General features: G+C 42.0%; 1 protein-coding gene across 11 annotated transcripts in view; it reads left to right on the plus strand.

The window, feature by feature from the left end:
* LOC136776083 (growth factor receptor-bound protein 14-like) overlaps positions 1 to 27,828 on the plus strand; it is a 294,314-nt gene that overhangs the window by 243,595 nt on the left and 22,891 nt on the right. For all 11 annotated transcript variants that reach the window (XM_066731424.1, XM_066731429.1, XM_066731427.1 and 8 more), the window contains one exon: positions 4,424 to 4,516. In XM_066731424.1, the coding sequence (XP_066587521.1) occupies positions 4,424 to 4,516 (93 nt within the window). The remainder of the gene's footprint in view (positions 1 to 4,423; positions 4,517 to 27,828) is intronic.

Consider the following 27,828-nt stretch of genomic DNA (forward strand, 5'->3'; position numbering starts at 1 on the left):
ATCCAAACTTCTTGCGTGCTTAACGCCTCTGTAGTCTCTATATTGTCTACAGTCTTCACTACTATGTCCTTCGCTGAGTCCGTTTACCGACCTTCCAAATGCACCCAGTTCTCTCTTTTTTTGGTCCACCATAGCTTCATTCCACTCTCTACTCTCTCTTTCCTCTCTTTCATTCCCATTTCTCGAGTCTTAGACCCTTGTCTTAAATTCTCTTCTCTCGTCCTCCTTTTACTCCGCGTCATTAGTCTGGTGACCTTCCAACTTACCTTTTCTCTCCTCCCCGCTTCTCTTTCTCAAAGCTAAGACTCCCTCAATCTATATATTCTTTCAATTCTTGGTCTGTTTTTTGCTTAACTCATACCTTACAATGGCTCCTTCCTACACACGAGTTTCGCTATGCTTTATTTCTCCATTTTATCGCCTTTGCTCTTTCGAGGTAGTTATTCGGCTCTTTTATAAATTTAACAATATAATATTTGATATTTGCTAGCTAATACTTACTTAGCTGTATCTCGAATGGGCTTTAGTAAGTCTTTTTTGTATTTTGCGAGGGAGAAGACAAAGAAAAGGGTAAAAAGAGTGAAAAAGATGAAAGGAGCGCGAGGACGACTTGAAAGTTGAAAAGCTTTAGCCGCGCGTAAGACCCATCGACGCTAGACGCGATTCCTGCTTCGTCCACTCTTGCTTTTCTTCTTACGCGGCTCCCTTTCTTTTTCCCCTTGCCAACGTCCGGACAATGTGTCAAAGACTCTCCGAATGAAAACTGCATCCCGTCGACGCGAATTCGTTTCTGATATTCCTCCTCTCTGGCAAGCTCGAATATCAATTTTACCCTCTTCGCCAAAGAAACGTCCAACTCTCTCAGCGTTCTTTTTTTATTTTTATCAAGAGAGACCAAGAGACGCGTACGATTGACTATAAATCAATAGTGGCGTGGAAACGATCTCAGTGGAAAAAGTGATTACCGATGCCGCAGTTCGGGAACGTCGGCCGGCTTAATTTCCCTGATAATATCCATAATGATAATCATAAATGTAGGAATCCCTAGACATTCATTGGATCCGGCTGAGTTGTTCATTAAGCGTCGCGCCGTCTATCCGTCTGTCCACGTCTCGAAACTCGCTTATTCGTCTCCATTCGCGGATAATTTAATTATGTAATTATCTGAACGCTCCGGAAATACCCCAGGGTCGTCTTCAATTAGTCGTCTTTTCCCCCACGAATCCCATCAACATCTACTGTTGGTTGTCCGGAACTCTGCGAGCATGTACCAGACGCTCGAGAACTATTATAATGATGGACCTATACCTTTGGAGCTTGTCTTTGAATGACGTACCTACCACAAACGGTTTCAAGTATCTCATCCAACGCGCCAGTCGTCTCTCGATTCTCGTCTTTAAATATGTCCTGCTGTGATATTTGGCGTAAAATTATCAAATAATTACAGCAATTCTCTCCCGTCTGCTCGACTCTCCATCTACAATTCTCTTATGGTCGTATCGTCATTCTACTTACATGTACCTATATTTGCCCACCATTGTTCCACATTGCACAATCAAATTACCTTTCATATAAACTTTTTTTTCTTCTTTTTTCAAGAGCTTTGGCAACGTGTTCTTTTTCTATTTTAATTTGGCTGTCTACGTTAATCCCGTACGTCTCTTGTACGGTGGATAGTAACTGTTTAAATTTAAATTGTAAACACAAAATTACATCGTCGAAAGAAAACAGTTTGAAAGCATTAATTTGTTGACTCTACATCATGCCATTATTCTGTCGACCTGCCGTATTACAATTTCGTTCACGTCACTTTCCAGCCTGATCCTGGAAACAATATGTATGCGATTCGTAAGTAGATAATTCACCTAAAGTCAATTTATACAAATAACTATTTTCGATGGAGGTATAGATTATTATAATTTAAATCTCGCCTAAAGCCATCACGTAAGTCAACGCGTGCCTTTCACTAAATATTACACGAGATTGCTCTCGCTCGAGATGAATCGGTAGAAATTCGTGATACAAATGAAATTGCAATGGTTTATTATAATTCTCGAATGCGATGAGAACAATTCGTACAATATTTTCGCAAGAGTCAGCACTATATATCTACTAGAAAAATACGTAACTTTATTATTATTCTCGTTATAATTTTATCGACTCGCTATAAATATTGACTGTATATTATATCTGTTTGCTCACAAATTTTTCACTTCTTATTTACATATCGTTAGAATAAGCATGCATGAAACGTTAATATCGAGAGTTTGGTACACCAGTCCGAGCAAGTTTGATCAAACGCAATTATAAAATCGGAATAACCAAATATCCGCACAGTGAGAATATCTACGGTGAAATGTTGACAAATCGTGTTTACCCTCCAATCCAAAATTATGGGTAAATGCGAAACATAATCTCTAATTGGCTGTTTAAATATTTACTAAAAGAGAGAAAAAGAAGGTTAGAGACTTTGAGAAAAAATGCAGATGATTTCAAAGACGAGTAACATTTTGCTCAAATAATGTTCTCTTATGATCGGTATAATTAAATTGTACACGAGAGCTAGTTTGTAACTGGAAACTATTGGTAGCAACCGGAGTATATTTTTTTCAGAATCGAGGTAGAATTTCGATTGTCAAAGGTGCTTCCCATGTCGTGGAATATATTTCTGGGGTAAATTGCTGCATTTCTCTACTTTTGAGCAGAGCTCCACGCACGTGATTCGAGTAGTCTCGGTGGAGTCCCTCCTAGGTCGATATTACAGGTCCTATACCTCCACACTTGTCCTACGCTTATATGCAGCAGACGTTCACTTGCGTGTCATCAGCACAGTCCACTGACTGACGTCCACCATAGAGTCTGCCAGAATTACTGTGCATGTCTGTATATATACATGTACACCATCGTTAGGTAACGAGATGTCCTCGTACACGTGCTCCTAAACGTGTAAATACGGTCACGCGTTTACAACAGATCGTTACCATTACCAACACCACGAAAGCCCCTATTGTAACGGAGGAAATTACGAAACTTTGATTCGACCAGTCTGTGTACCCCCTTCACCCTCCAATAATCCATAAACCATTCCTATTAACTACCTTGGCTAATATTAATTATTCTTAGTTGCCTCTCTATACGTTCAACCATTTCGCACCATTTCCGTTCCGCTAAATAGTAGCTCCAAGGTTTTAATAGGCTTCCAACAATCAATTTGCTTCTATAATTTTCTCCCTTATTCTTATTCAATTTTTAATTCAGTTATCAATTCTGTCAGCATCATCTCGTATACCTACCGGTACCTTTGATATTATTTTCTCAGAGTTTCTTGTAATCATTGCTGATGAAACTCTTTTAATTCCAGTGAATAAAACAGGTTTCATTTCAGAGCTATCCAGTAGCAGGTGCTTTTATGCGCATTTCAAAGCAATAGGATGGAATAAAATATCTTGATACATGCTCGCTTACAGATAAAATCGTGTAAATATAAGGAAAGAACTCATCTGGTAATATGTCGATTATATAAAACAGATATGATAAAGTTTTTAAACTAAACTCGAGATTGGTTGAATATAATCCATTGTAATCATATTCATGCACGTGTTAAAGAAGCAATATTTTATTTTTATGTATATACTGGTGTATGACAAATTCTGTAGTTGAATGCAAAATATAATTTTTATTACAACTTTTAATGCATTATTAGTATATATTATGGAAGCTTTATTGTGGAAATACAGTATTTATCATGTTTTCAAAGAAAACGACAAATGAAGGTATATAATGATATAGTACGGAGGAGATTGTGAAATTATATAGAGATGTGCGTTATTATTACTTAAAGACTAGTGAAGCTCAGTCATGAATCGTTGATCGATTATCTCGGAAAGCACGAAGAAAGTTATTGCTCTTGTCCGTTTATCACCATTGAAGCGAACGACAGTTTGATCTTGGCGTGCATCGCTTACTACACTGGCAAAGCTTCTAAATTCGATGAGAAGCTGGGTTTTCCTTTCGAACGAGCTTTACTTCGAATGGTCTGGCATCGGACGCCTAAAGGAGCTTACGTAGGTCACCCCTTGGTCCCCGGTCAGCTTTGACCTCGGCATGAACTTTATTGTTGTCTACCCAGGCGTGTCAGTATTTCGACCTGAGTTGAGCTTGCACTTGCACGCGGCTTTAGCCTATACTTGGCGCTATGTAAGGTCTTTCGACAAAGGATTTGCAAGATATATTCCACGAATTCTTCCCTCGAAACTCGTTGAAACGAAAGGATCTGCATTATTGATCCAACGCGCGTAACTTTCGATTAAAATTAAACTTTCCTAACTTTGACCCATCCCCATCAGGACGCGCTCCTGCACCCATAATCCCAGACTTTCCTACGCATGATTTTATTAATCGAATTACGTTCTCCTTGTTGCAGTATGGCAAACAGATCAGGGAGAACTACAAGGCTTTCAAGAACAAACAATGCGAGCAAGCAGCAAGCAGCAAGGACCAATATCAAAACTACAAGGTAGGCTCAATTTAAATTTTTCATCAAAATTACAGGATATTTTTATGTTTACCTGCAAATTCAGGATACTTTTTCTGTTGTTTTCCATAGCTGATTATAAATTACAAGAGTTTTTCCCGCCAAGAAGGGGGCAGTGCTCGTGTTGCGTGTGCTCCCGAATATACCTTCGGTTACGTGAATTTTTTGTCCACCTGTCCGTCGCGCCATATCCATACAAACCGTGACACTATGTAATCCTGCCCCGAAACGAGCCAGCTGGACGAATGGACGCTTTAGTTAACTTTTTCCAGCTCTTCCAGAGCGGTCTGTCAACAACGGTTCAGTTTCACTGCATAGCAACAACGATCGGTTCCCCATTCCGTGTTGGGCTATGCCGCTATCGCATTACATACATCGTGTTCGCTACCTGTCCCTACCGACTACCGTATCAGAAACACCTTGAGCACTTTTCCATATTGTGCCAATGTGTGTCGTGTTGTCCATCATTCAACGGTCAACAAACGCTTTTCATTTTGAGCCCTTGACAAAAATATTACTGATAACCCACTTTTTCCCTTTATAAATTCACCATAAACCTATAATATATCTCAATTTCATCAAAGCTGGATGCAATATAAAGGGTAACTGTACCTATACGTGGGTATTAACGATATATAAGAAACTGTTACGAAAAAACGCTGAATATCATTGCAATTGTGGCTTCTCTTTGGAATATAACAGGAAATGTGGAAATTTAAAGGAAATTTGGTAGCGATGGCTATCATACTAATGAACGTATGCAGTTCAATTTTACGGTTAAGGTTGATAGTAATATTACGCTCTCGCCTGTAGTATGGATGTGCTCTCCCTGATGAACAGTTATCATGTATATAGCATTGGATTAAACCGGGAAAGACTGTTGCTTGATAATTGTTTCGATTAAGTCGGCCAACCAACCAGTGCTGCCTGCTGGAACTCAATATTCCTCTTCTATTTCTATAGATTAGCACCTGATATACTCTAAAAAAACTATTTCTGTTTAATTAAATCAAGCCAATTCATGGGAAAAATGTTGAAAATTAATAGTCTACTCTTTGGATAGTTAACGTAAGTGGAAAATATAATAACTTTATAAATCCTGAATTTAACTGCAAATATGTGCAGTAAACATTTGTATAAAGCACGGATTTTACAAGGCTCGCCCTTAACTTTTTAAGTTAATCCCGGAGTAGAAACATATTTAACTTTAATTTAATAATAATAAACCATGCTGTAAAAATGATCGCGTTAATATATTTGAAATGCTATATTCTTGGGTATAATTTAAAAACAATATTTCTGTTAAAAACAGATTTCTTTTTTCAACACTACCACACAGGCTCCCCGTGTACTACACTCGTTCATGCGTACACGATTTAGTACCATCAGACACACTACCTACCACGCAGGTGTACTGGATCGTAAAAGATTTATATACGGCACGGAGAGATTGTTTAATATTTAGCTAGGAGTAATTAACGATCGGTGTAAAGAATGGAATTTTCGCTAATCATCGGCGGCCGTAAACCGGCTATTTATTTTTTCTTTAATTTGATTTCGCTGCATTATTATTCATAGTACACGTTAACGCATGATGGATTCTCATAGATAGAAACACGGGAATACTTTTGGCCGGTTAGTGCACAGGTGGCGGTATTAGATCGTTCACACCAACGCACATCGTTCCCTATTTATATGATGGTTAAATAGCGGTAGCGAATTAACGCTCTCATGATTCATAGAGACCGTATATCACTTGGTTTATCGCCGGTTGCGCTGGGATAATAAATTCGCCAGTGGTCCGGGATCAGTTCGAACCGGCGGGATTGCGCACCGCCGGAAACGAGGAAAAGAGGCATAAAACCGAAAAAGCCATGGCAACGAGAGGCGATTTCCCGTATGCACCAGTCTCCTATCGTACCCCCCCCCCCCCCCCCCCTCCTCTGCCTACTTTCACACACACACACACCCTCCAACTATATCATTCTTCCCTTTACCATGCCTGTTTTATTTCAAAAGAGATTAGATTACGCTGGCATCTGTGAAAAGTAATCGCCCGGAGCCTGCAACGACCGAAAACTATTTCAGACGAATAAACGGAAGCATCTTCTTCTGTTCTCGCGCTGACTCTATCGGCTAGCAAACTTTCATGACACTCGCGCGCGCCCACGCGGCACGTAGAAATTGCTCCTCTCATATTCTATATATATATATAAGGAAACTCTTTTGCTTCAGCAATTTTCAACTTGATTGTTTAGCGCCAAGAAGGTATTTTGGAGATTATTTTAAAAAGGGGAGAGATTTCAGGGAAGAGTACATTTTCCGTAGCTTGCCTCTCTCGCGTTCTCGTGCAACATGGCGATATTGCGTTGCTGAGAGTATGATCGAAGTAATGTCGTCGTATCATCAACCGTAGTTGAAACGAGATTGCTTAGCTTCTCTAAACGCGACTCGATTCGCGTCCTTACTTTTACACGAGCTCGTCCAGCCATTCTGGAAAGTACTCGCTCGGCACTTCCCAAGATGCCATGTTCCTCGTATAGCTCGTTTACCCCTAAGTGTAAAGCGCAAGATACTACCAGGTTGCTGCCCGCTGCCTGCTGCCTGCTGCCTCTCTCCGAAAAAAGCTACTTTACTACTTACGAGTCAGCAGATCCATTACGTTAAACGCTCAAAGCCCGACACGCACCGATAATTTTCTACCATGAATATTTCCTATTTCTAGAAACATTTTTATAAATGTCTCCTGTACAGCCAACTCTCATCGGGGTTTCTTTTGTTTTCAAAGACAATTTTTTAAGGGCTATTCTTGTATATGGAGTTATGCTGTGAAATATTTCTTTCGTTTGGATTTGAAATATGTAGAGATATTCAGTATCGGTGATAGTCAGTTCAGAAGTTGATATCTAGGTTTAATTTAAATAATAATTGAGAATTATTATTGCAACAGATCCGCTTTGTTTAGTGTATTTTTATTTAACGCTGCAGAATATATTTTCGTATAAAAATAAATTTTTAAGTTACTCATGCACACTGCAGATTTGTAATACGAGTGGATATCCACGTAAGCAGGTTAGCGTCAAGGCGACTGTAATCTTCGCAGCTTTTGAAAAATACCGTACAAAGAATAAAATTAGCAGGTTAACACTATACATTTCCGAGATAATTTTCTTTCACTTCTTAGTAAAGCCAATAAAAGACTTCTCTACTTGCTCCTAGGAAAGACGAATTTCTCTATCCAATGACCAGTTATCTTCCTTCGTAAACAAACCCACAATTTTCCATAAATTGTAGAAACAGCTACTGGAATATAATTTTAGGATAATGCTAGCAATTAATAAAAGAAGAGAAGGGGGATATTTTCGTGGCTTCCGTACATTATTACTCTAATCATGGCAAAAATACCTTATATTTATCCAGTTATAAGCACTAGGGCTATTCGACTTTTGTAAAAAATCAAGATTTAATTATCAAGAGACACGGTAGTGTCTCGAAGGCAAGTATTCCATATAATGAAAATTTAAAAGAGTAGTGAGATAAATTTTTGCAAATAAATTTGTTTTATCAGCGTTAGCTCGAAGCAATATTCATTAATATGCACCTTGCAATATGTGTTTTTTAAGAGAAAACATTATGGCGTTTAATAGTGTGAGGAGCTATAATGTTAATTAATATTATCGTGTTAATCAATATCATGGTATAAAATTTCTTTCATCCCTGATTATTAGCTTGTAATAGTTTTACCAGCTTTCGCAGCTGATTCCAAGGTCGACTTTCAGCTGTTTGAGAGACACTGAATTCACTCTGCCTTCTTTGACCCCCCTTGCTTCTCCCTCTTTCTATATAATTCTATCTTTCTTATTCCTTCTGTACTTACGTTTACAAAGCCAGTCACGTAGTGACCTACTGACGCCATCCACGCCGTTCCTTTCTTTTCTCATCCACCTACCGTCTTCAGCACTTTCAGGAAGTCGTTGCGTATCCTCTTATTTCACAGTTCATTGGCTGAAGCAACTAATACATCAATAATCAGCGTAAGAAACAGCGATGCGATTGAAATATTTTCAGTTTTATCGACAAACGAGTAATCGACACAAAAAGATTCAATTTCTGCACACTTTCAGGATAGATATTAAAAAATGGATATATATATATATATATATATATATATATAACGATTGTTCCAACAATTTTTTTAATCATAATCTTTTTAACTCGCACACTTTACTACAAAAGTTTAATATTTTGACGTTTCGCCCGACATATATTTCTTTAGTTTTTGATTCACGAGGTAGAAGTTGGACCGATGGTACTTTTGGGATTCGTCATAGCTGGTCGAATTCTGTGGTGATTCCCAAAGCCATGACTTTAACGAGGCTCTTATTTAGATATGGTTCGCGTTGCAAGGCAGCGTAGCGAGAGAAAATTGACGAAAACACAATTCGGAGAAAAGACAAAAAACAAGTAAGTATAGTAGGGAAAGAATAGAGGGTGGAAACGAATAAAGAAGAGAAGGAGGAAGGGAGTGGGGATGGATGGGTAGGGAAGACTATAATGATCCTCTTAGGAGTTTCTTAAATTGCACACCCGTTAGACATCGATGAACACGCGATGGTCAGCCAGTGGGAATTTTGAAGTACAATTTACCGCAAGTTAGGTTTCTCCAAATCGTCGAATAATTTTATGCCTAATGATGATTACGTATACGCGAGCCCTCGTCGTCCCCTATTATTTCTGCGTATCGAAAAATTTCTGCTCGGCTGGATTTATTCTCCGGTTAAAAATTCTTCGCCAACTGGGATGGATCAATATCAGGCATCCCTCTAACCTTATCAAGCCTCTTACTTCCTGAAACAAGATTTTTTAAACCTCGCTCAGACTGCTTTACACTTAATTTACCGTACCCTTAGTCTGCCTCCCTCTTCGCGACCCTCTTTTAATCTTAAGCCTATTTCTTCCGACTATGCGCACATTATCTTTTACTGTGCCTACAACTGTAATATCATACATTTAAAATCAATATTTCTCACCGTTCACACGTACACCCTCGGTAGTAACACGAAAACCTACATGAGCCACCTATAGTTTCTGGCATTCAATCAGACAGCAGTTACATTACGATTGCACCTTTCAAAGCACCTCGAAGAGGAGTCCACGGCCGTACAATCGAAACTGCAAACTAAATTGGAAACTCATCTTCATCAGCATCACTTTCCAGAAGCGAATATTTCACTTTATAGCAGAAGCCTTCGTCTTAAAACACGTGATTTCATTATTAAGGACGAAAGTTTGGATACTCGTACAACTCGCTTGATTCGAAGCTATAGCTAGAGCTCGGTAGTGTTTTTGTCGAAGCTCTCCGAGTGTATTTCTTCGTATTCGTGTAGGTGGCAATTTAGGGAAAATGAGGAGGTCTTGACGAACGTAAAGAACATGGAGGTTTGCCGAGGGCTAAATGTCGTCGTCCTTCTTTCGCGTATAATATGTATAGTGTATACATGCTAGAAGAGAAGGTCTATGAACAGCTGGGAAGTTTGACTGGGAAACTGCGGAGCAGAAATACAGGGAATTTCCGTGCGTCTGGAAGTTTCCCCATAACGGTTCATCCATCCTCGTTCGTTTCTCGTTACTACAAAGAGGGCCGCCTGCGTCCTCGTCATTACGTCATATCAAGCAGTCATGTCAGTGGCTGCAGTTAACAGGTTACTGCCATTCCTGCTCTTGCTTCTGCTCTGCTCCTGTTACTGGCGTTGCTTGCCAACTACTGCTAGTGGCCAGCGTTAGAGCTTCACGATCATCGCTCCGCTTTTAGACCCTGCAGACTCTATATTTACCTTAACGATCAACTACGAAGCATCGACCAACCTGTGTGTTGTACCTCTTAAGAACGTATGAGTAAAGTCGGTATATCCTCCTCTCCAGAAAGAAACCTTACGTCGATATCCGCCTTCGGCGTGCCAGACCCGGAGTATATGCCCCGGAAACTGCTGCTCCTCCTCATTGTGGAAATATTTGTGTGTGTGTGTGTGTGTGTGTGGAAAGCTCTTAATAAATCCTAATTTTACCAAACGTTCAGCTAGCAACACTCGTACAAATATACCTAATGGTCCTCCCGAATCTGCAGTTTCTCGCTATCGACGGGGATAAAATACTTCAGACTCGATTTAAGAGCTCGTTAATTTAGACTGATTATTGATGCAATTTTCGATGCTCCACTTTTCCACAAGTGAAATCAATCAAGAACGGAAGCTCGCCCTAGCTCTATTTGAAAGCTGCAGTTGCCACGGCGACTGAGATAGTCTCGCTTAGCGAATAAACTGCAAAGAACCGTTTGAATCGCGAATATAATTCTAACGTTTATTCTTCCATTCTAGAATTGGCTTAATTATAGTTTCTATGTGCACGAAGAGTGGAGAGAAAACTGGTATGGAGACCCGTTAAATATAGATGTCAAGAAAAAATAGGAGATCAATGATCCAAGGATAATTTGAGAGTCTCGTCGCTGGCTGTTGCTATGGTGGGCTAAAGAAGGGAGGAGGCAATATTTATTATGCGCTCTGGGAGTAGCTTGATTTGACTAGGCGAGATGGCAGACCTATATAGCCGTAAAGCCGCAGCGATCAATCGGATGAGCCGAGAATAGAAGTTGTTAAAACGCACCTAGGGTATATCTCAAAATTCCACTAGAATTTCTTAGCTTTCGCGCGAGAGCCCTACAGTCGATCGCTGGAGGATGATAATTACGATGACGTGCGGGGCATTACGTACATACATTCAACAGCGGATATTCCAATCGAACCTTTTCGATCCTCGGAAATAACGGTTGAACGTATATAAGTGCGATTGAATTAATGCTGATTACAGCGAAAGAGTCGACTATTCCGTTTGAGAGCGTTGAAATATTTTCCACTGAAAATCTCTTCCCTTCTTGATTATCCGGTCCAGTGATGCCTGACCAGATTTGTCGTGCTTGCGCGATAGGATCGTATTCCGCCCACCAATAAGGGCTCTATGTATCGCCAAAAAGTGCACTCCACTCTTGAAACCACTATCAATTGACTGTACATGTATACTTTATAAATTGAAAAACTTTGTCGAGGAAAGAGAAGAAGGATGAATGTGGCCAATAGCCCTTTGAACGTTCCGAGAGAGCAACAGTTGTGCGCATGCGCGAAAAATCCTGTCTGGCTTCACTGATCCGCGTTCTCTTCTCTCTCTCTCTCTCTCTCTCTCTCCCACTCTCTTTTTAATAGCGCCTTTTCGACTTGTTTTTCCCATCTTTAGTGCTTCGCGGATCCTCTTTTTCTCGCTCTGCTCCTGTATTTTCACCTCTGTCATCGTTTGCTTTTTTACGCAACAGGAAGTGCAGGTAGATGGCCATTGCTGAGTCAAAAAAGTACGGTAGTGGTTCGTAGGGGTGAAAGGAGGAGTGGGAGTGTAGCTAGAGAGAGAGAGAGAGAGAGAGAAAGGGGTGGGGGAGAGTTGCAGTTCGGGTTTAAAAGTCGAGCAAAAAGCCTGGCTGGCTGTTGCTACGCGCGAACTATCGACCAGCCCGGTGCTACCTATATATCCATGAAAGCCCTCTTGGGGTATGGAAGGAGGTATAGATGGCACACGCTCCAGGCAACGAGCTACGGCTAGCTCGCACAGCCACGGACAAGGACAGATTCTCAGAGGAATGGAAAGAAAGGGATTGTGAGGGAATGAGAGCAAGGAGACTTTTTCGCAGACTTTGAAAAGCGACGGGAAACGCGTGAGAGAGAGAGAGAGAGAGAGAGAGGGAGCAGAAATATAGTCTCAGATATGCTTCGCGAAAAGAGAAATTTATGGCAAATGCTGAAGATTCTTCTGAAAACTTAGCTATAAGCTATGATGAACCAAAATTTTCTCTTTAATTCGAATAAAGTCAGATTCGTGTCAAACCGAGACAAACTCTAATTTTTTATTTTTTATACGTAGTCCAACTATATACAGTGGGCCTTTTCCGAAGCAAATAAACCACTGCTGATGGTGGTGGGGGGGGGGGGGGGAAGAGTGGGGACTAGGTGAAACCCGTAGCGAAGCAACGTGGGTGAGACTTTTATGATTTTGCGTTACAAAATTGGATCATAAAGATGGGCATAAAGTGTGGAAGGTGTAAACCATCCTGGATCTTCGCAGACTCGCGATATCTAACGGAGGCCCCTCACTCTCAGCTCGTTTCTATTCGTCTAGCGCGAAATGGCCTGGCGAGCGCCAACGTCTACGGAATTCACGAGTTGCGAGTGCGAGCACACAACACGTATGCTCTCTTCCCTGCAATTGTTTTACCGATAAGATTTTTACTTTACTTTCAAACGATCCCCTTGAAACGCTTCAACAAAATTTTACGACGAGACACTTATTTTGATTAAAAGGGGCTCTGTGCTACACACTCCATGCTTTTCAGTCGGACTCTGACGATATATACGCGATTCGCCCTATATCTCGCCGCTATCTCAACGGCATTCCTCCACCTCGGCGTATTTTGAAATTCGGAAAAATTCCGATTCTCAGCTTTTATCATAGAATTCGAGAACGAGGAATTCTTGGAATATGCTCGTGGAGAGCAGCCAGGCCACTTTGCATTTATATGTAAAGTACATGAAAGCGCGCGTACCACGTGTGGATAAATTTAATGCCAGCTTAGAGCCAGCGGCCATTTTTTTTTTTTCGTAACTCATCGCGCACCGTGACGATGACTCTCAGCCAATTTTTTCTGTATTCCCCTGGAAAACTCGAACGACCAGCGTGACGCAATTTTTGGACCGTAGTTATGCAGCTACTTTATATAGTTTTGCATAAAATGAACAGAAATGCGATTCCTTGTAAATTACATCGATAGTGTAATATGAAATTTAGTTGCTTGCGCGTGAGTGTGTGTGTGTGTTATGCCTATCCTCGTTCAGTGGTTACAGTGCTGTCGATTAACGACCTTAACGCGGCTTTATGGTGACGACAGCCAATTCAGCAACACACCGTTTACGAGCCGTCCGCCAGTTAAAGTTAATCAACTGGGTTTTCGTGTAATTTACACGTAATCCTAAATGGATATCGATCCGTCAGTTTTCCCTGCGCGTCTTGCACCTTTCTCCTTACCTACTTCTATTCTCTCTTCCCTCTCTCATTCCGCCCCCACCCTCTCATTAAACTATATACTCTATGCATTTGATTAGGCACGCATGCCTTCACCTCGAAAATTTTATACAAACTAATTTCACTATTATTCCAGAGTTCTCTGCACGAATTCCCTCTGATAACTTTCCCAGATAGCAGAGAAATTTTCCAATGGAATTATTTGAAATTGTTATATTACAGTAAAATAGCGGGTGTATTGGACAAAACTTGGTTAATTGTTTCTGCGATGATTGCAGAGCGTAGTATAAAGCTGGAAGTAGCTTTACGCTGGATGGCTTTCGAGTGGAGCAGCTGCATCTAGAGAAAATAGCTCATTGTCAGCCGGGGTTATCTAACGAATTATTTCCAAGATCAACCTTATCGCTCACACGGAGTACGTGCTATTCAATTTGCTTCTACAACATTTTTCTCATCATTCATCTTGCTGTCGTGTCCCTCCAGATCCTCTTCTTCCACTGCATAGAAATTTTTGGTTTAACTTTACGACTCTACCGAGACGCTTTTCAACTAACCGACGCATTCTTCCACCACTTTCTTATTCTTCGTCAACTGCCGCACGCCGCGTCGCTTACTTTATGTTCATCCATCCGTTACGGGATGGACGTAGAAATACTGCGAAAAGCTGATGGGGAAATGTATATATAGGACGTGATACTGGAAAGAGAGAAATTGAGAATTAAATGAAAATTAACGACGAGTAGAATTTTGTGGAGGTAATTATTTATGATAGAGCACGTGAAATAGGAAGAATCTTTTTATTCCAATGGAAAACGTACGAGGGGCTAGAGATACTACTATTCACTATTCAGTATTTGGAGCAGCGGATGATACAATCTGAAATGGCTTTCGCGGAAGACGTAAAGGGAAATATGAAAAATAATGCACACTATTTGAGATATAGGAATACGTTGTAACAGACTTTTGTAAGAGAAACCATATATTGCTTGGCTTCTCTTGGCTCGTATATCTTACTAAGACACACTTCGATCTCTTTTTCAATCCTGAACAAATATAATATAAATATAAAAAGTAGGTATAGTAAAATATAGCGGACGCTGACGATGCATGGCCAATGGGCGATTCATCAGGCGATACTCCGAACGTGAATCGAGTTTTTTCATAGGACGGATCAGTAGGAATGAAAAGCCCATGGTATTCCCAAGCCGAGCTGAAATCTCAGCTGTATTCTCCGCGTTCCCTGCTCTGCAGAAACTGTTTGCAAAAATTGCGGACAATCTCTCCTGTTTCACGCATTATCGTCGACGAATGCTTTTTCATCCCCCTCGTTGACTGGCCGGTGTTAACCTTAAAATTCTGACGGCTAAAGACAATCTCGTGCAAATGAAATAAATATTCATGAAAAGCTGCTTTCAGCGAGAGCAAACATAGGCGAGTCGTGCGCTTAACTATTTTTCCAGCCGTGTAGGCGGTATTTTTCCCATCCACTTGGCCGCTTTGCAAACAAGAGGATATTTCAATTCGTCCAGACTGGACCCGCTTGCGATTAAATAAAAATATACTTGAAATCTGCCATGGAATAAATTTCCCTCTTTATGCGGAGAGTCCTGAAGATGATACAAGTGATTAGATTTAATAGGATAAAGCTATATAGCGAGGCTTTCAATTAATTATACCTGTATAATAATATCTTGTCGAATTAACGAACGATTATTTTATGGACGCGACGTTGTAGCTGAACACTCGTACCGTTGATTGTACGCGCTGCTTAAATTTATACGATAAGATATTTTAATCCCGGTTTACTATACTGGCTTAGCAATTTTAATGTCGCAGGATATTGAGGAAGCGGAGCGGGTGGTGCGAGTTAAAGTGATTTAAAGCGTTAAGGCGTTTGCTTCTTTTTTTCAAGGCGGATACCGCGCGGTAATAGGAGTAGCAAATGGAAGAGTAGCAAATGGAGCATATCGTCATTGATGGATTATTATTCTTTTTTGCTCGTCTCTCGCGTATAATCAATTTAGTTTTTCATGCGCCAATACGACGGCTCTTATATACATAGGCGATTTCTGCAGTTATAGCGTTGAAAAAAAGTCTATGATTCTACGCATTGCTCTTTATCCGTTTCGAATTGGAGAAAAAATTCATCGGCGGAAAACGGGGCACAGAGGAAAAGAAGTATAAACCGCATTAAGATCTCGTGTATATACGCAACTTTATCAGAGACGTAAATTCTGGAAAAACGGCGTTTCACGATCGAGAGTGACTCTCAATGCCGTGAAATTTCAAATCGATCAAGCTTTTCTTCGTTACCCGAGTTTTTCCATAATATCATTATATACATATATACATATATATATATATATATACACCCGATGACGATTAGTTGTCACGGCAGTCGCTCGATTCCCGGACGAATAATTTCATTGTAATTTCGTTATAATAACAAACGTCGCAATTTCCCGAGGAGAGGACCTCATATACCTAAATAAACCTCTCGTGCTCCTAAATAAACCTCGTTCGAGGTATTATCTTAAAGCGCCACTACTATTCTCATGATAATTTCTCTTTGAGTTACACACTTGCGATGGTAAGTAACATATCCATATTCATATTATACTACGGCGCATAATTATAGGATTTAGGTTAGCGCGTTCTTTCCTCTTCTTTTTCCCCCTTTTTTTTGTGCATTCTCGCGCACAGTCCCTCCTCTGTGATTTACGAGTATAAAGCATAATTTTCGTCGAGGAACAGCAACGTATCTGTGTGTGTGTGTGCGTGCGTGAACCAGAACCTATGAATCATACGTGAAAAAAGATTACAGCTGACCCCCGATACGGTTGTAGCAGAGCTTGGTCCGCGCGCACCGTTGCTGTCGTTTTTGGTAAGTGAGGAGCTCGCGCTGTTGATGGAGGGAAAAAAGTATTGGCGAATTATGCCGGAGTGTATACTGTACACACGTTTATATACAAATATATACGTCGCGTATATATATAGTTGCGATAAAACGTGGTAATTTGTACGTCGACCCACGGTGTTTCCCGACTGAAAAGCGATGCTCCGTTTCGCGTTTTTCTCCCTTACGAGCAGCTTTATCGTTGCTAATACGCGGGCACCGCGCGAGACTCGTCGTGCAGGGTGGGCTTGGAGGTGGAACTATAGTTCGATTGGTGCTTTTCAAAAAGTGCAGAGCAAGCGGTAAAAAGTTGAACGACGGCAATCTCGCAGCGAACTGATCGACTGGATGACTGGAAAAGGTGGTGCTGCACGCGAGCACGCGCTCGCTGAGGGTGGCAAAAGAGTATAAATTAAAGTAGCACGAGTCGCTCGCTGCTGCTGCTGCTGCTGCTGCTGCTGGCTGCCGGCAGCACTGTGTGCGACTCGCGAAGGGCGACCAATCAACGGAACGAGAGAGCTTCTGCCACTGGAGTAAGGCAGATGGAGAATCACCGAGTTCGGAGGACTCTGCTCTGTCTGTGTGTGTGTGTGTGTGTGTGTGCTGGACTAAAATAAAAATACATAGCTACTCTGTAAGACACTAAAAGTCCTCCTTACTGCACGATAGTATTACGTTTTCTATCCTGCAGACCATTCGTTTGTAAGCACTGAGCTAAACTCTTCATCTCCCACTACTCCAACCCCTCTTGCGGTCGGCTGTATAAGCATTTGTTTCAACTACTTATTGCTACACGTTATATATATATATAGTAGTATCTTTGTACAGAAAGAAAAAGTTCGATCAACGCATTGATATTCGTGTTGAGAAAAGTTTTCCAAGAAGGTTTTAAAATTTGTGTCTATAGGAAAATTATTCTTCGAGGATTATTGGAAATTTTGGTGGAAAACATGATGAGAGCGAAAAAGAGAATAAACGAGAGCATCGTGTAGATAAATAAAATTGTAAAACTAGTTTGCTGCATTTATCGACACAGAGTTTTTCACGTCGTGATAAAATATCGTTGCTTATTACTGGAGAGCCTGATGGAAAACGGAGTAAAACGATGACCATTACTCAACGCATGGAATAAAAAGATGAATGAAAAATCAAGAGATGAAGTAATAAACGTGATTGGATAACTTATGATAGGCTAATGCTGTGATTAAGTGTACCTAACAGCTTATTCATCATATCGCCGATCATTTAAATCATCCTTCCGGCCTTTGCTAATTATAGTTCGTTACGCAATTATTATCCTTGCTAAATGCTGAAATGGTGCTCGTCAAGATGCGCGCACGTTGAGCAAACGCTAATATATACGCGTATACGTACATAATGTAATATGAGCTAAAATTAAATTCCTGTAAAATTATTATTTCATTTTGGACAAAAGCTATTGAAAATAATTCAGCAGCTCCTCTGCTGACACGAGACTGTAAATGTTATGGTTTTAATTAATTAGGCAGAACCAAAGTTTAAATTGGTCGAAATGTAATTAATTCGGTTAGAATAGGACGAAGCGAAATTTGTATGATACACGAAATAATTTCAATGTTAGCTTCAGCTTGCATTAGCTTTATTGGGACAGACATAGGGAAAAAGTTTTCAAAGGTATAGCATAGCAAATTATCCAAGTGGTAATATTAATAACAACTTGTCTTATTTGCACATCGTCACAGCAGTACGCCAGCTTTCTATTTATCCACATTGTTCTACATGAACGGGGATTTACGTTTGGTTGCTTCTAGCTATATAGCACACCACTCTTCATTATCTAATAGCAATGCTACCTTCTCTGAGACTCGAGCGTGATGATACGAGATCAGCAGGTATATGCTTCACCTACGAAACTCTGTTCGCAATTGAGAAAACCTACTCAATATACGTATACACTCTTTTGCCAGGTCTCGGGAAACGTTAATAAATGTCCTGAGAAATACAAAGAGTGAAAAACGATAAAAAAAAGTCACTTGAGCAAAATGCGAGGTAAACCACTGGACGAAACTGAATATAAAACTATGTATAGAAGCAAATAGAGCAAGAGTAAAGGTGGAAGACGTGGCCTGATGAACCGCGAGACAATTAACGAATTCGCAGAGACGGTAGGCTTCTGCCACGGAAATGTCTTGGCGTCGATGCTTCGCATTACCGAAACGTTAACTTAAATTGCACGTGAAACTCCTTCCGAAACGTCCTCACGTAGCGAAAGTGAATTAAAGTTTGCCTTGCGGCGCAACGACGAGGAAGCCTGAATCGCAGCTGGATAAGCCAGCAGATAGATATACCGGGAGCGAGGAGAGGGGCCAGACCCGGATCCTGGCAACTTAGACAGGAGGAAGAACAGATAGAAAAGTCCGAGTATCGAAACTTCGGCTATCATACTATCGCGCACACGAGCACCCGCTCCTCTCACGGATGAGCCATTCCACTGGCAGATAGTGCTCGATGCCATGGAAAAACTACGTGCGCAGCATTCGCCATTTGGATAACTCGCCTATCGTCCCCGCGCCAATACTGATAACGGATAATCATTCGATGCTCAATGCAGCGTGATTAATTATTGTAAATATAACGCGAGCTGGATCCTCCAAATTTTACGGAATGATGACTCTGACAATTAGGCAAATAGCGCAAAGTATATAACTACGCTACTTTCATTATAGCCTCGTATAACAAAAATTACACCGACGACACTGCTGGATTGGGATTTTAAATAAAGTATCCAATTACGAGGGGCTCTCTATTATATCAGTTTGGATAATTAGAAGCGAATTGCAAGCAGATCCATATATACATGCATGTGTGTACTTATATATGTAGCATAGAGACGATTAATCGTTGATCGCGCGACAATTAATAGTTGCGCGTTGGAGAGTCGAGCGTATATTGGTTCGTTAACCGGTATACGACGACAATGTCGAGGGTTCGTTGATTATTCAGTTGAGAATTAAAGCTACCTGCCGGAATTGTCCGTCCGTCGTCGATTACGCTACTTTTTAGACGGCGCCGAAAGATCAAGTGGTTATAATCCGGCTTAAAGTTGGACGCTATTATTTTCCAAGCCTCATCCATAAATATCACAAGTGGACGTACAGGTAGCTCTGCACAGTGGTTCGAGTGTTAATTGGAATTTCGTAAATTACGACTTTATCGATCGCTATTTATTCCCACTGTCCAGTGGAGTAGATAAGAATTGCGACGACGAGACACGGACGCGGCGATCTTTAAAATCACGAGTTGCGTGTAAATGATGAAAATTTCAGGGGAGCTACCAGCCTGCTGAAGATTAAACCGCAGCCACAATCAATATTCGTCGCTGCGGAGTAAGCTCGGCTAAAGGGACATGCCTGAAATTTTCTTCATCCTGCAAACATTACGCATGGCCAGGATCGACGCTCTCCAAGCTCTCGCGATTAATCTGTCGAGAGTTTGAAAGTTGCATTCTTCGGAGTTGCCTCCGACAGTTACGTATATTCTTAAAAAGCATTCTGCTCCTTACGGTAAATCGATCGTTATTCCTTTCGAGCGTAAGATTCATCCATCACGTTTAGCGATGTGTATCCGAAATTTTTACAGCCTTTCAAGCTGCAAGGTGACCCGCTCGCTTTAGAAATCTAATTTATCACAATTTCCGGCCGAGGACTTTCGTAGAAAGTCTTGATAGAAGGTTTTATTCCCTCGCCAAACTAGATTCCAGCTAATCCGAGCCGCGTCCTGTCATTATTTTTTTCAACCCCTTCCCCCTCATCTTTCTCTCTCTCTCTCTCGAAGATCACGTCTTTGCCCGTCCTTCGCACGCCCTTCGCGCACCAATCTTTTCCAGCTTTATCTCCCCTCCCCTCCCCTCCCCTCCCCTCCCTCACCTTCCTCTCCCGCCTTTATTCCTTCTCTCGTTTTATATTCGTTCCGTTCGCATATCCCTACATCTGCCAAACTATTTTCTGACCCTTTCCTTTTTCGTCCTTGTCCCTCTGCTATCTCTCGCCACCCCTTCCATCTGTCCACCTCCCCAACGACCTTTCATAAAGTCGATTCTCTGCGCATGCGCCCAGCTAACCTTGACATTGAACGACTTCTGCCGCTCCCCTAGCCGCACTCCCCCCACTGGAGAGCCCCACAAGAGCCACGTTGCCAACACAGCCACGACCAGCCGTCGCCCGTGTAGCCTCCTGAGAAAGGTGCGTCACGTGCATTTGCCTTGATGTCTTCTTATAAACCAGACTTCCGGACTCTATCATCCTCCTCGTATTTTTCATCTACTCGAAATTCTACCGGAGCTCGTAACTGAATATTACGCGTAATCACGCGCTATAACCGGAAACTCGCGTCCATCTATCCGAAATCAATATATCCCTTATTTCGTCCTCATTGTTATTCAGCCACGTGCGTTCACCTTTTTTTTAGCAATCGCCACGTGTCAACTATGACAAGACAATCGCTCGCACTCGTTAAATTAAAATTCTTTATACTCTTTGATCAGAGTACACAGTATCGCTTTAAAAATTATTATTCCGTTTCTCTCTTGCAAATCGATCAACGAGCTTTCGGGTATAATTGTGGAGAAATTGATCGATAATTCCGCAATAATCAAAAAACCTTTTCATCGAGTTCGATAAGATTCGGAGTGATGCAACGGTAAACTGGATCAGCAACGCAGCGTCTCCGAAAATATCGAGCTTGCTGTTTTTGAAAGGGGAGCCAAGATTAGGGTAGAGCGAGCGCGCGAGTGCGAATGTTTGGTCGTCGCTCGTCTGGCATAAGCCACTAATAGTCGGCAGACTCTCGGGTTGCAGACCGCGTGACGATATCGGCCACTGCTCAAGGACATTCGTAGTCGTCGTGCACGTCACAAGTATACGAACGACCAAGAGTCGACGTAACAGCAATATCATTAATCATCTCGAATTCATTCTTGGACCGCGCGCGTTTCCACAGATCTCTCATCCGTGCGGAGCAACCTGATCCATGAGGTATGCTGATCCCCACACACGCAGGCTGATACGTGCATCGGTGTGCGTGTCCTAACAGCAGCCAAATGCTCGTAGATCCAGCGTACAGATACACGTGCAACGTGCGCTATATGAAAATGTACCGCCTGTGTTCCAGCGTATCGCGATGCGTTCTCTATAGCGTGCTCCCCATCAGGCCTCGTGAGTGTGTAGGTGATCGAGCCAAGTACACGAGACACGCTATTCGCGTGTGGGTGGCTGCCAGGCTGGCTTTGATTATAGGTCTCGGGAACTCTGTTTTACTTCCTGTAGAACGTGCGATTACGATTATCTAATCGTCTCAGCGTTACGCAACAAGCCAATCTCTAGCTTGGCACACGCGACTGGCGCTCTCTGTCCCTTCTCAACCAATACCTCCTTAAACCTATATCCTCTCTGCTGATTCTCCATCTTGCTTCCACTCGTACGCGATTACCGTACACACCATTTAACGTTATACCGTTTCTTTCGCGTCAAAATCATTTTTTTGCTTCGTTTCTTCTTGATTCTCTTTGTTTTTCGTATAAACATTTTTAATTAGTTTGTGTACTTGGAATTGTACATCCTCGTTGGTAATTATCCCTCTTTGTTGCACTAGCGCACGATTACTGCTCGATTTAACATCGTAATAGCTCCTTTCACGTCCGAATTAAATTTTCTTAGTGTTTTTTTTTTCTCACTTTTTCTTATACAAATGCACGTCATAGCTTTTAAGCGCGAAGGCTGCTAGCAGCGAATTTTCATTCCGAGTGCAAACGTTAACAAACTGCGATGCCGCTTACATCGAGAAAAACTTTGGCAAACAATTCTATCGGATGAAATGAGATTTCCTGACAGTGAGTGGATATCGAGAATCCTCCGATAGCAGTGGCGCGCGTTCCCTCGAGCCGTTGTCCAAGCCAGAAGCACGCTCCAGATAGGAAAGACGATACCGGAAAAGCAACTCTCCTTCTTCCTTTTCTGCTTCCTTTCTCCTTTCTCGTCCACTCCGTTTCTCTCTGTCATATAGTGATTGCAACAGGAAGAAACGGCTAATACGAACCGGAGAGATGGACTGGCATTCGGCAGCTCTGACATTCCCTCGGGAACAACTCGCTGGACTACTTTCCCCCGAAATATCCGCTACTTTTCCCCTTCGCTTTTCTCCTCCTTCTACTTTGTTTCTCACACATAAACACACACGCGCGTTATTGTTATATACACATTCCCCTGTGCTAGTGTTTCTATATTTATTCTACATGTTTTCCATTATTAATAAACCGAACGTTGCCATAAACTTGTGCTAAAAATGATCGTCGGTAGCTATGTCCACAGGCTCGGTTCAAGCTATAATCATTTGTCAAACAACGATTAAGAAAATAGGCATGAAATGGCTAAAGATACCAGTCGTGCAGTAGTTGCAGTAGCCCGGCGAAGCCACATAAAATTTGCAACCTGTCATGTTCTTGCTTCTGTAAACTCGTATAACCATCCCCCCCCCCCTCTCATCACGCTCTTTATTCTTCCTAATTACACCGCTGTGCCTGTCCTTTCTCAACGTACGAGTGTAAGATACACTCGCCATCTCCTTTTAGAAAATTTCTTTATGAACAAATTAAAGGTCGTACTTTGCGAAGCAGCAATAGTAAAATCGAGAGAAAATTATACCGAGCGTGACGCGAATTAAGATAAGCGCAGCGTACTTTGACCTCTGGCTCTCTTCCCGGCTATCTGCATTTTGAAGTTATAACGCTCGCAGCGTAGAATAAGTTTGTCAAACAGCTTTGCATGCCGGTGACTTCAAAGAAGCTTATAAATAAAATATGCACACTTGTACTTCTGATTAGTAACTCCTTATAATTAGCGCGAATCATCTTTGCTGCAGTTAATATTTATGGAAAGCTTGCCAATTGCAATTAATAATTTTGCAAGTTCTTCCATGCAGAAGCGATAGGGGTTAAATTGGAAACGTGCAATGTGTCATTTATAAAGAGGAAGTTTGGAAGGAGCGGATCTTGACTGACTATTAATCAATAGTGAAATATTCGGCAGGGAATAGCGCGTGTAACGAGCCTCGTCAATAAGTTTCGACAGTTGATTACGCGTTGTTAGACGATCGCTTGTTTGCGTTTATGTTGTCTATATACGCAGTATAATACGCGAGATTGGCATCTGACCGCATATGGCCAAGTTTTATCGTTTCGCTGCTAGTATAGCGTCAACGTGTGGCTTCCGACTCAGCATCGTAGCTGCGTGGCGCGTTGCAAAATTTAATCGCCTGCTTACCTCTTTCACCCAAAGCCTATTACAGCTTCACACTCGTCAAATCTGTCCCTTGAATATTGGTAATGGCAGCAGCAAAGGCAATGGTCTCTTCGCAATGAAATTTAGCAGAGCTTAACACAGCTATAGATCGACAAAACTTATACTCGCTGCACGGAGAATTACCCCGGCTATACAAGTTGACTGTGATTCTGCGCTCGACATCGTTTAGTGCCACTACTCGTCGAGCCAATAAGGTTTGATCACAAAAGACGCTCGGTTACATCGAAATCTCTTCACCCATGGATGAAAGAAAATTCTAAATTTTATATACGTTCATCTAGATATTAATTCTCAGTCTATATATATACTCGATTTATTTCTCCGTTACAAAAGTACAAGCACTTGTCAGAGAGGAGCAAGACACAATCTAGCTAGCATTTCTCTTCCGCAGCCGATATAATTTGTCGTCTGGAACGGAAGAAGAAACAGAGTAGGGGAGGAGGAGGGGGAAGGGGGCTTAGCGAGATGACGCTGGAGATGGGAGGAAGAATCGAATGACGGAGGGGGGTGTAAAAGGGAGAGGGGTTGGAAAAAAACAGCGAGTAGGAGCATAACTCGCGAAACAGGTCGAATCCATAAATCGACGAGAGAAGGTTGGCGTCGGAGAGCCGAAGTCAGAGTTGGAGTTGGAGTTGGAGTTGGAACCGGAGCCAGAGTCCGGCGTCAGTGTCGACGTCGACGTCGGCGTTGGTGTATGCGATGTTCCGGCTGCGTTGGTTCTTCTTTGAACCCCCCCCCCTCCCCCTCCTCCCTCTATTTCCCCCTTTGTACCTCCTTCGGCTTTCCCGAGCTATACGCTCTCGAACTCGAACCTGAACTCGAACTCTCGGCCGCCATGCTGCTGGTAGATAGGTCGAGGTGGGAACTTTGAAGACCTTAATCATATGGGTCTCCTAGCGCCGGCCATAAATATCGTCGAAGCAAGCTCAGGTTGGCCCGCTTCCAACTTCGTTTAACCCCCGCTTAGCCATCTTGGACCGAGGCCGTCGTTTCGTTCCAGATTTAGCAAATTCTCCTCCCGCTCACTTTCTTCTTCCTCCTGTCTCTTAGCCCACTTCCTCTCATCCTTCTCCTTAAATTCTGCCACATCTTCTCGTTCTCCCACTGTTACCCCCACCTCCCCCTCCCTCGCGCACTCTCTTCTTTCCTTTACGCAAGCCAGGTAACGTTATTGCGTAATCTACGATCGCCCGCATACCTCTGCGACATTGCCAACTGTGAACGAACACTTATACCTATATAGTACGCGAGAACTCAGCAAGATTCCACCGCGGAACGATAATGGAGCCAGGCAGGAAATGAGAAAAACGCTCTCTGCTTGGATTACTTCTAACGAATACATTTTCTTTTTTCTCCATTTTCTCCCTCTGTCCTTCATTCAGCTTCGCGGCGAACCTCAAATACCTTTGCAAATTTTACTTTCATCATTTTCTTTTGGACAAATGTTTCTCTTAATTTAATTAAATGCCTTCGTCTCGTTCTTCAGCTAGAACAATTTACCCTGCGTCTTATTACTGAAAAAGAATAGCTACAGTTTTGAAAATACATATTTTCTATCTTGTCCTAAAAAACAGCATCTCTTATTACAACCATATACTCGGCTAGTTTCTTCCGATCACCATTCCTCCTCCTCAAGTTTTAATTGTTTCCACCGAACACCTTTGTCGGTCAACGCCAACCGAGAAATCTTATTCGAGAAATCGTTTTTCAAAGAAATTATTCTCCTATTTTGAATACTTTCACGAAGATGCACAAACCGTCCGGGGCCTTAATTACGTGTAACAAGTTAGGAGAACGAGAAGTAACGCAGTTCACCTTCGAAGAATTACGGTGTCTTTAAGAGAAGCGTGAACAAATGTATAGCCCGGTGCTAGTTCGGAAAGCAACTTTGCTCTTTCGACGCTTGATGCATTAACAACTTATTGCAACGATTACAACCGTGGAGAATTCTCGAAGACATAAAAGGAGCAATATAATCGACTTCCCGAAGCTGGCTGCCATAACACACTTTGATAATTCTTTTGGAACTGATGTTCCGGATAACTGCGTTACGATATGAAGTATCGAATTGAAATAGAGCGTCTTTCGGCGTTATATGGCGTTTGTAAAGGTATAACAATAAAGAGGGAGAGAAAAAGCTAAATGGGGAAAGATTAAAGCCAATTGAACTTTCGACCATTCCGTGGAGTCAGTGATTGGAGTCTACGTGCGATTAAAGAGCTCGTTGGAAAGACGACTAAATCGCATCAAGATTTCTCTCCGTATCTACTTCTTGACATCTACGTTCCATCGGACCTCGCTTTCGAGAAACGCTCAAGTTTTCCAGCAATCGTCGACGTTCGCCGAGTTTCTTCCACAGTTAATCACCCTAGACATTACTTTTTTCATCCTTACAACACGTGACTTCTTGCGTAACCGATTTAACGGATTCGCGGCTATTTCTTCTTTCTCCGGCAACTTTTCGCGAGAAAAGCGTCCGCTTCGCAGTAAACGGCCGAGTCGATGAATAGTTTCAATCGAATCAAGCTAATTGATTCGTAGCTCCAGATGTATCGGACTGTTATGGATGCTAGCAAAGCATTCGCTTGCAATATGTATAATTAAACGAAAAGCTTCCCGTATCAATGAAATGGCAAGCATGAAAGGTACAAGTAGTCGAAATGAAGCCAGTGCTGCCTGCAGTTGCTGCCTTTGGATAACTGAAACCATTCAACGAGTTTGAGAAGGAGGAAGGCTTGTATCAGGAGCGTTCAGATTTGTTAAATTTCCTTCGAGCGTGTATGTACCTCTATATATATATTCATTTTCGCAAAATAGCAGCGTCGCTCGTCAGAACATTATATATATAACGCCTATAGCTATAGAAAATCAGCTCGTTATTTTGCAATTTGCACAAGGACCAAACAGTTGAAAACTATTATAATTATAACATACGAGAGAGCGATTGACCGTGTTAGAAGCCGCCTATCGTAATTTTCTCTTGATGCCATAGCATTCGTGTTCGACCAGCTGTTGCAGGATTTCGAGAGTTTGTCCCGAGAATGAGAGAAAGCAGGGGATGCAAAGACGAATCGACTACAATCCTCGAGTCGTATAAGCATAAATTGCGCCAACTCTGCACAACTCCTGGGAGCGATCCATCCTACGAGCAAGTTCGATCATACTTTATTCATCATCCACTTGGAGCATTTCGCTAATTTTACAAGCTATCTCTGTATTCGCCTGTGTGATTTGTCGGGACGTTCGAGAAAAAGCTCCAGGAAAATCGTCGCCTGTGTATCTCGTTAAAGACTCGACTCTCTCACTCTCTCTCTCTCTCTCAAACGTTGCTTTTTAACGAACACGATAATATTTAAAGAGGTGCGGGAGGCAAGAATGGGAGAAGAAAATAGAGAAAAGTATAGAGGAGGACTGCTGTGTTGAGTTGGGTGTAAGCGAAAAGTCGAATTGCACGGAAGAGGCGTATAAGCTGGAAAGCTTGCCGCGAGATACGGTTAGAGCTTTTGGGCTTCTTTTCTTTTCAAGCAGGCAAGCGTTTGCCGTATCTCCCAGCTGACTTTTCTCCCTCTCGTTTTCCATCGCGATTACAAAAGTGTATTTAGACAACGAACAAAAGCTTGGCATAAGTTAGGCGCTGCTAATGGTCTGAATGCTCCGAGTACTTTTGCTCCAGTCCTATATATATATATATATAGTATTCTTCTCGGAGAAACTGAAACTCGGCAGTTTTTGCACGGATCAATGCAAGACTCCCATACATATAAATGGGTGCGCCGCAACGCGTAAACCTAACGCAGCCGGTTAATAGCGACTCTTCCAGAGAGCATCGTTATCCCGACAGCAGTTACGACTCGTCTCCGGCCCGACTCGCCCACTTGGAGAAACTCGCTCGCAAATCCAAATGAATCGTACTTGGCCCACCCTCTTCACTCTTGCCTCTTCTCTCGCAG

This window comes from Prorops nasuta, unplaced genomic scaffold (genome assembly GCF_024137725.1).
Source record: "Prorops nasuta isolate Cenicafe-Biocafe unplaced genomic scaffold, Cenicafe_Pnas_1.2 PNAS00009, whole genome shotgun sequence".
In the NCBI taxonomy this organism is placed as follows: Eukaryota; Metazoa; Arthropoda; class Insecta; order Hymenoptera; family Bethylidae; genus Prorops; species Prorops nasuta.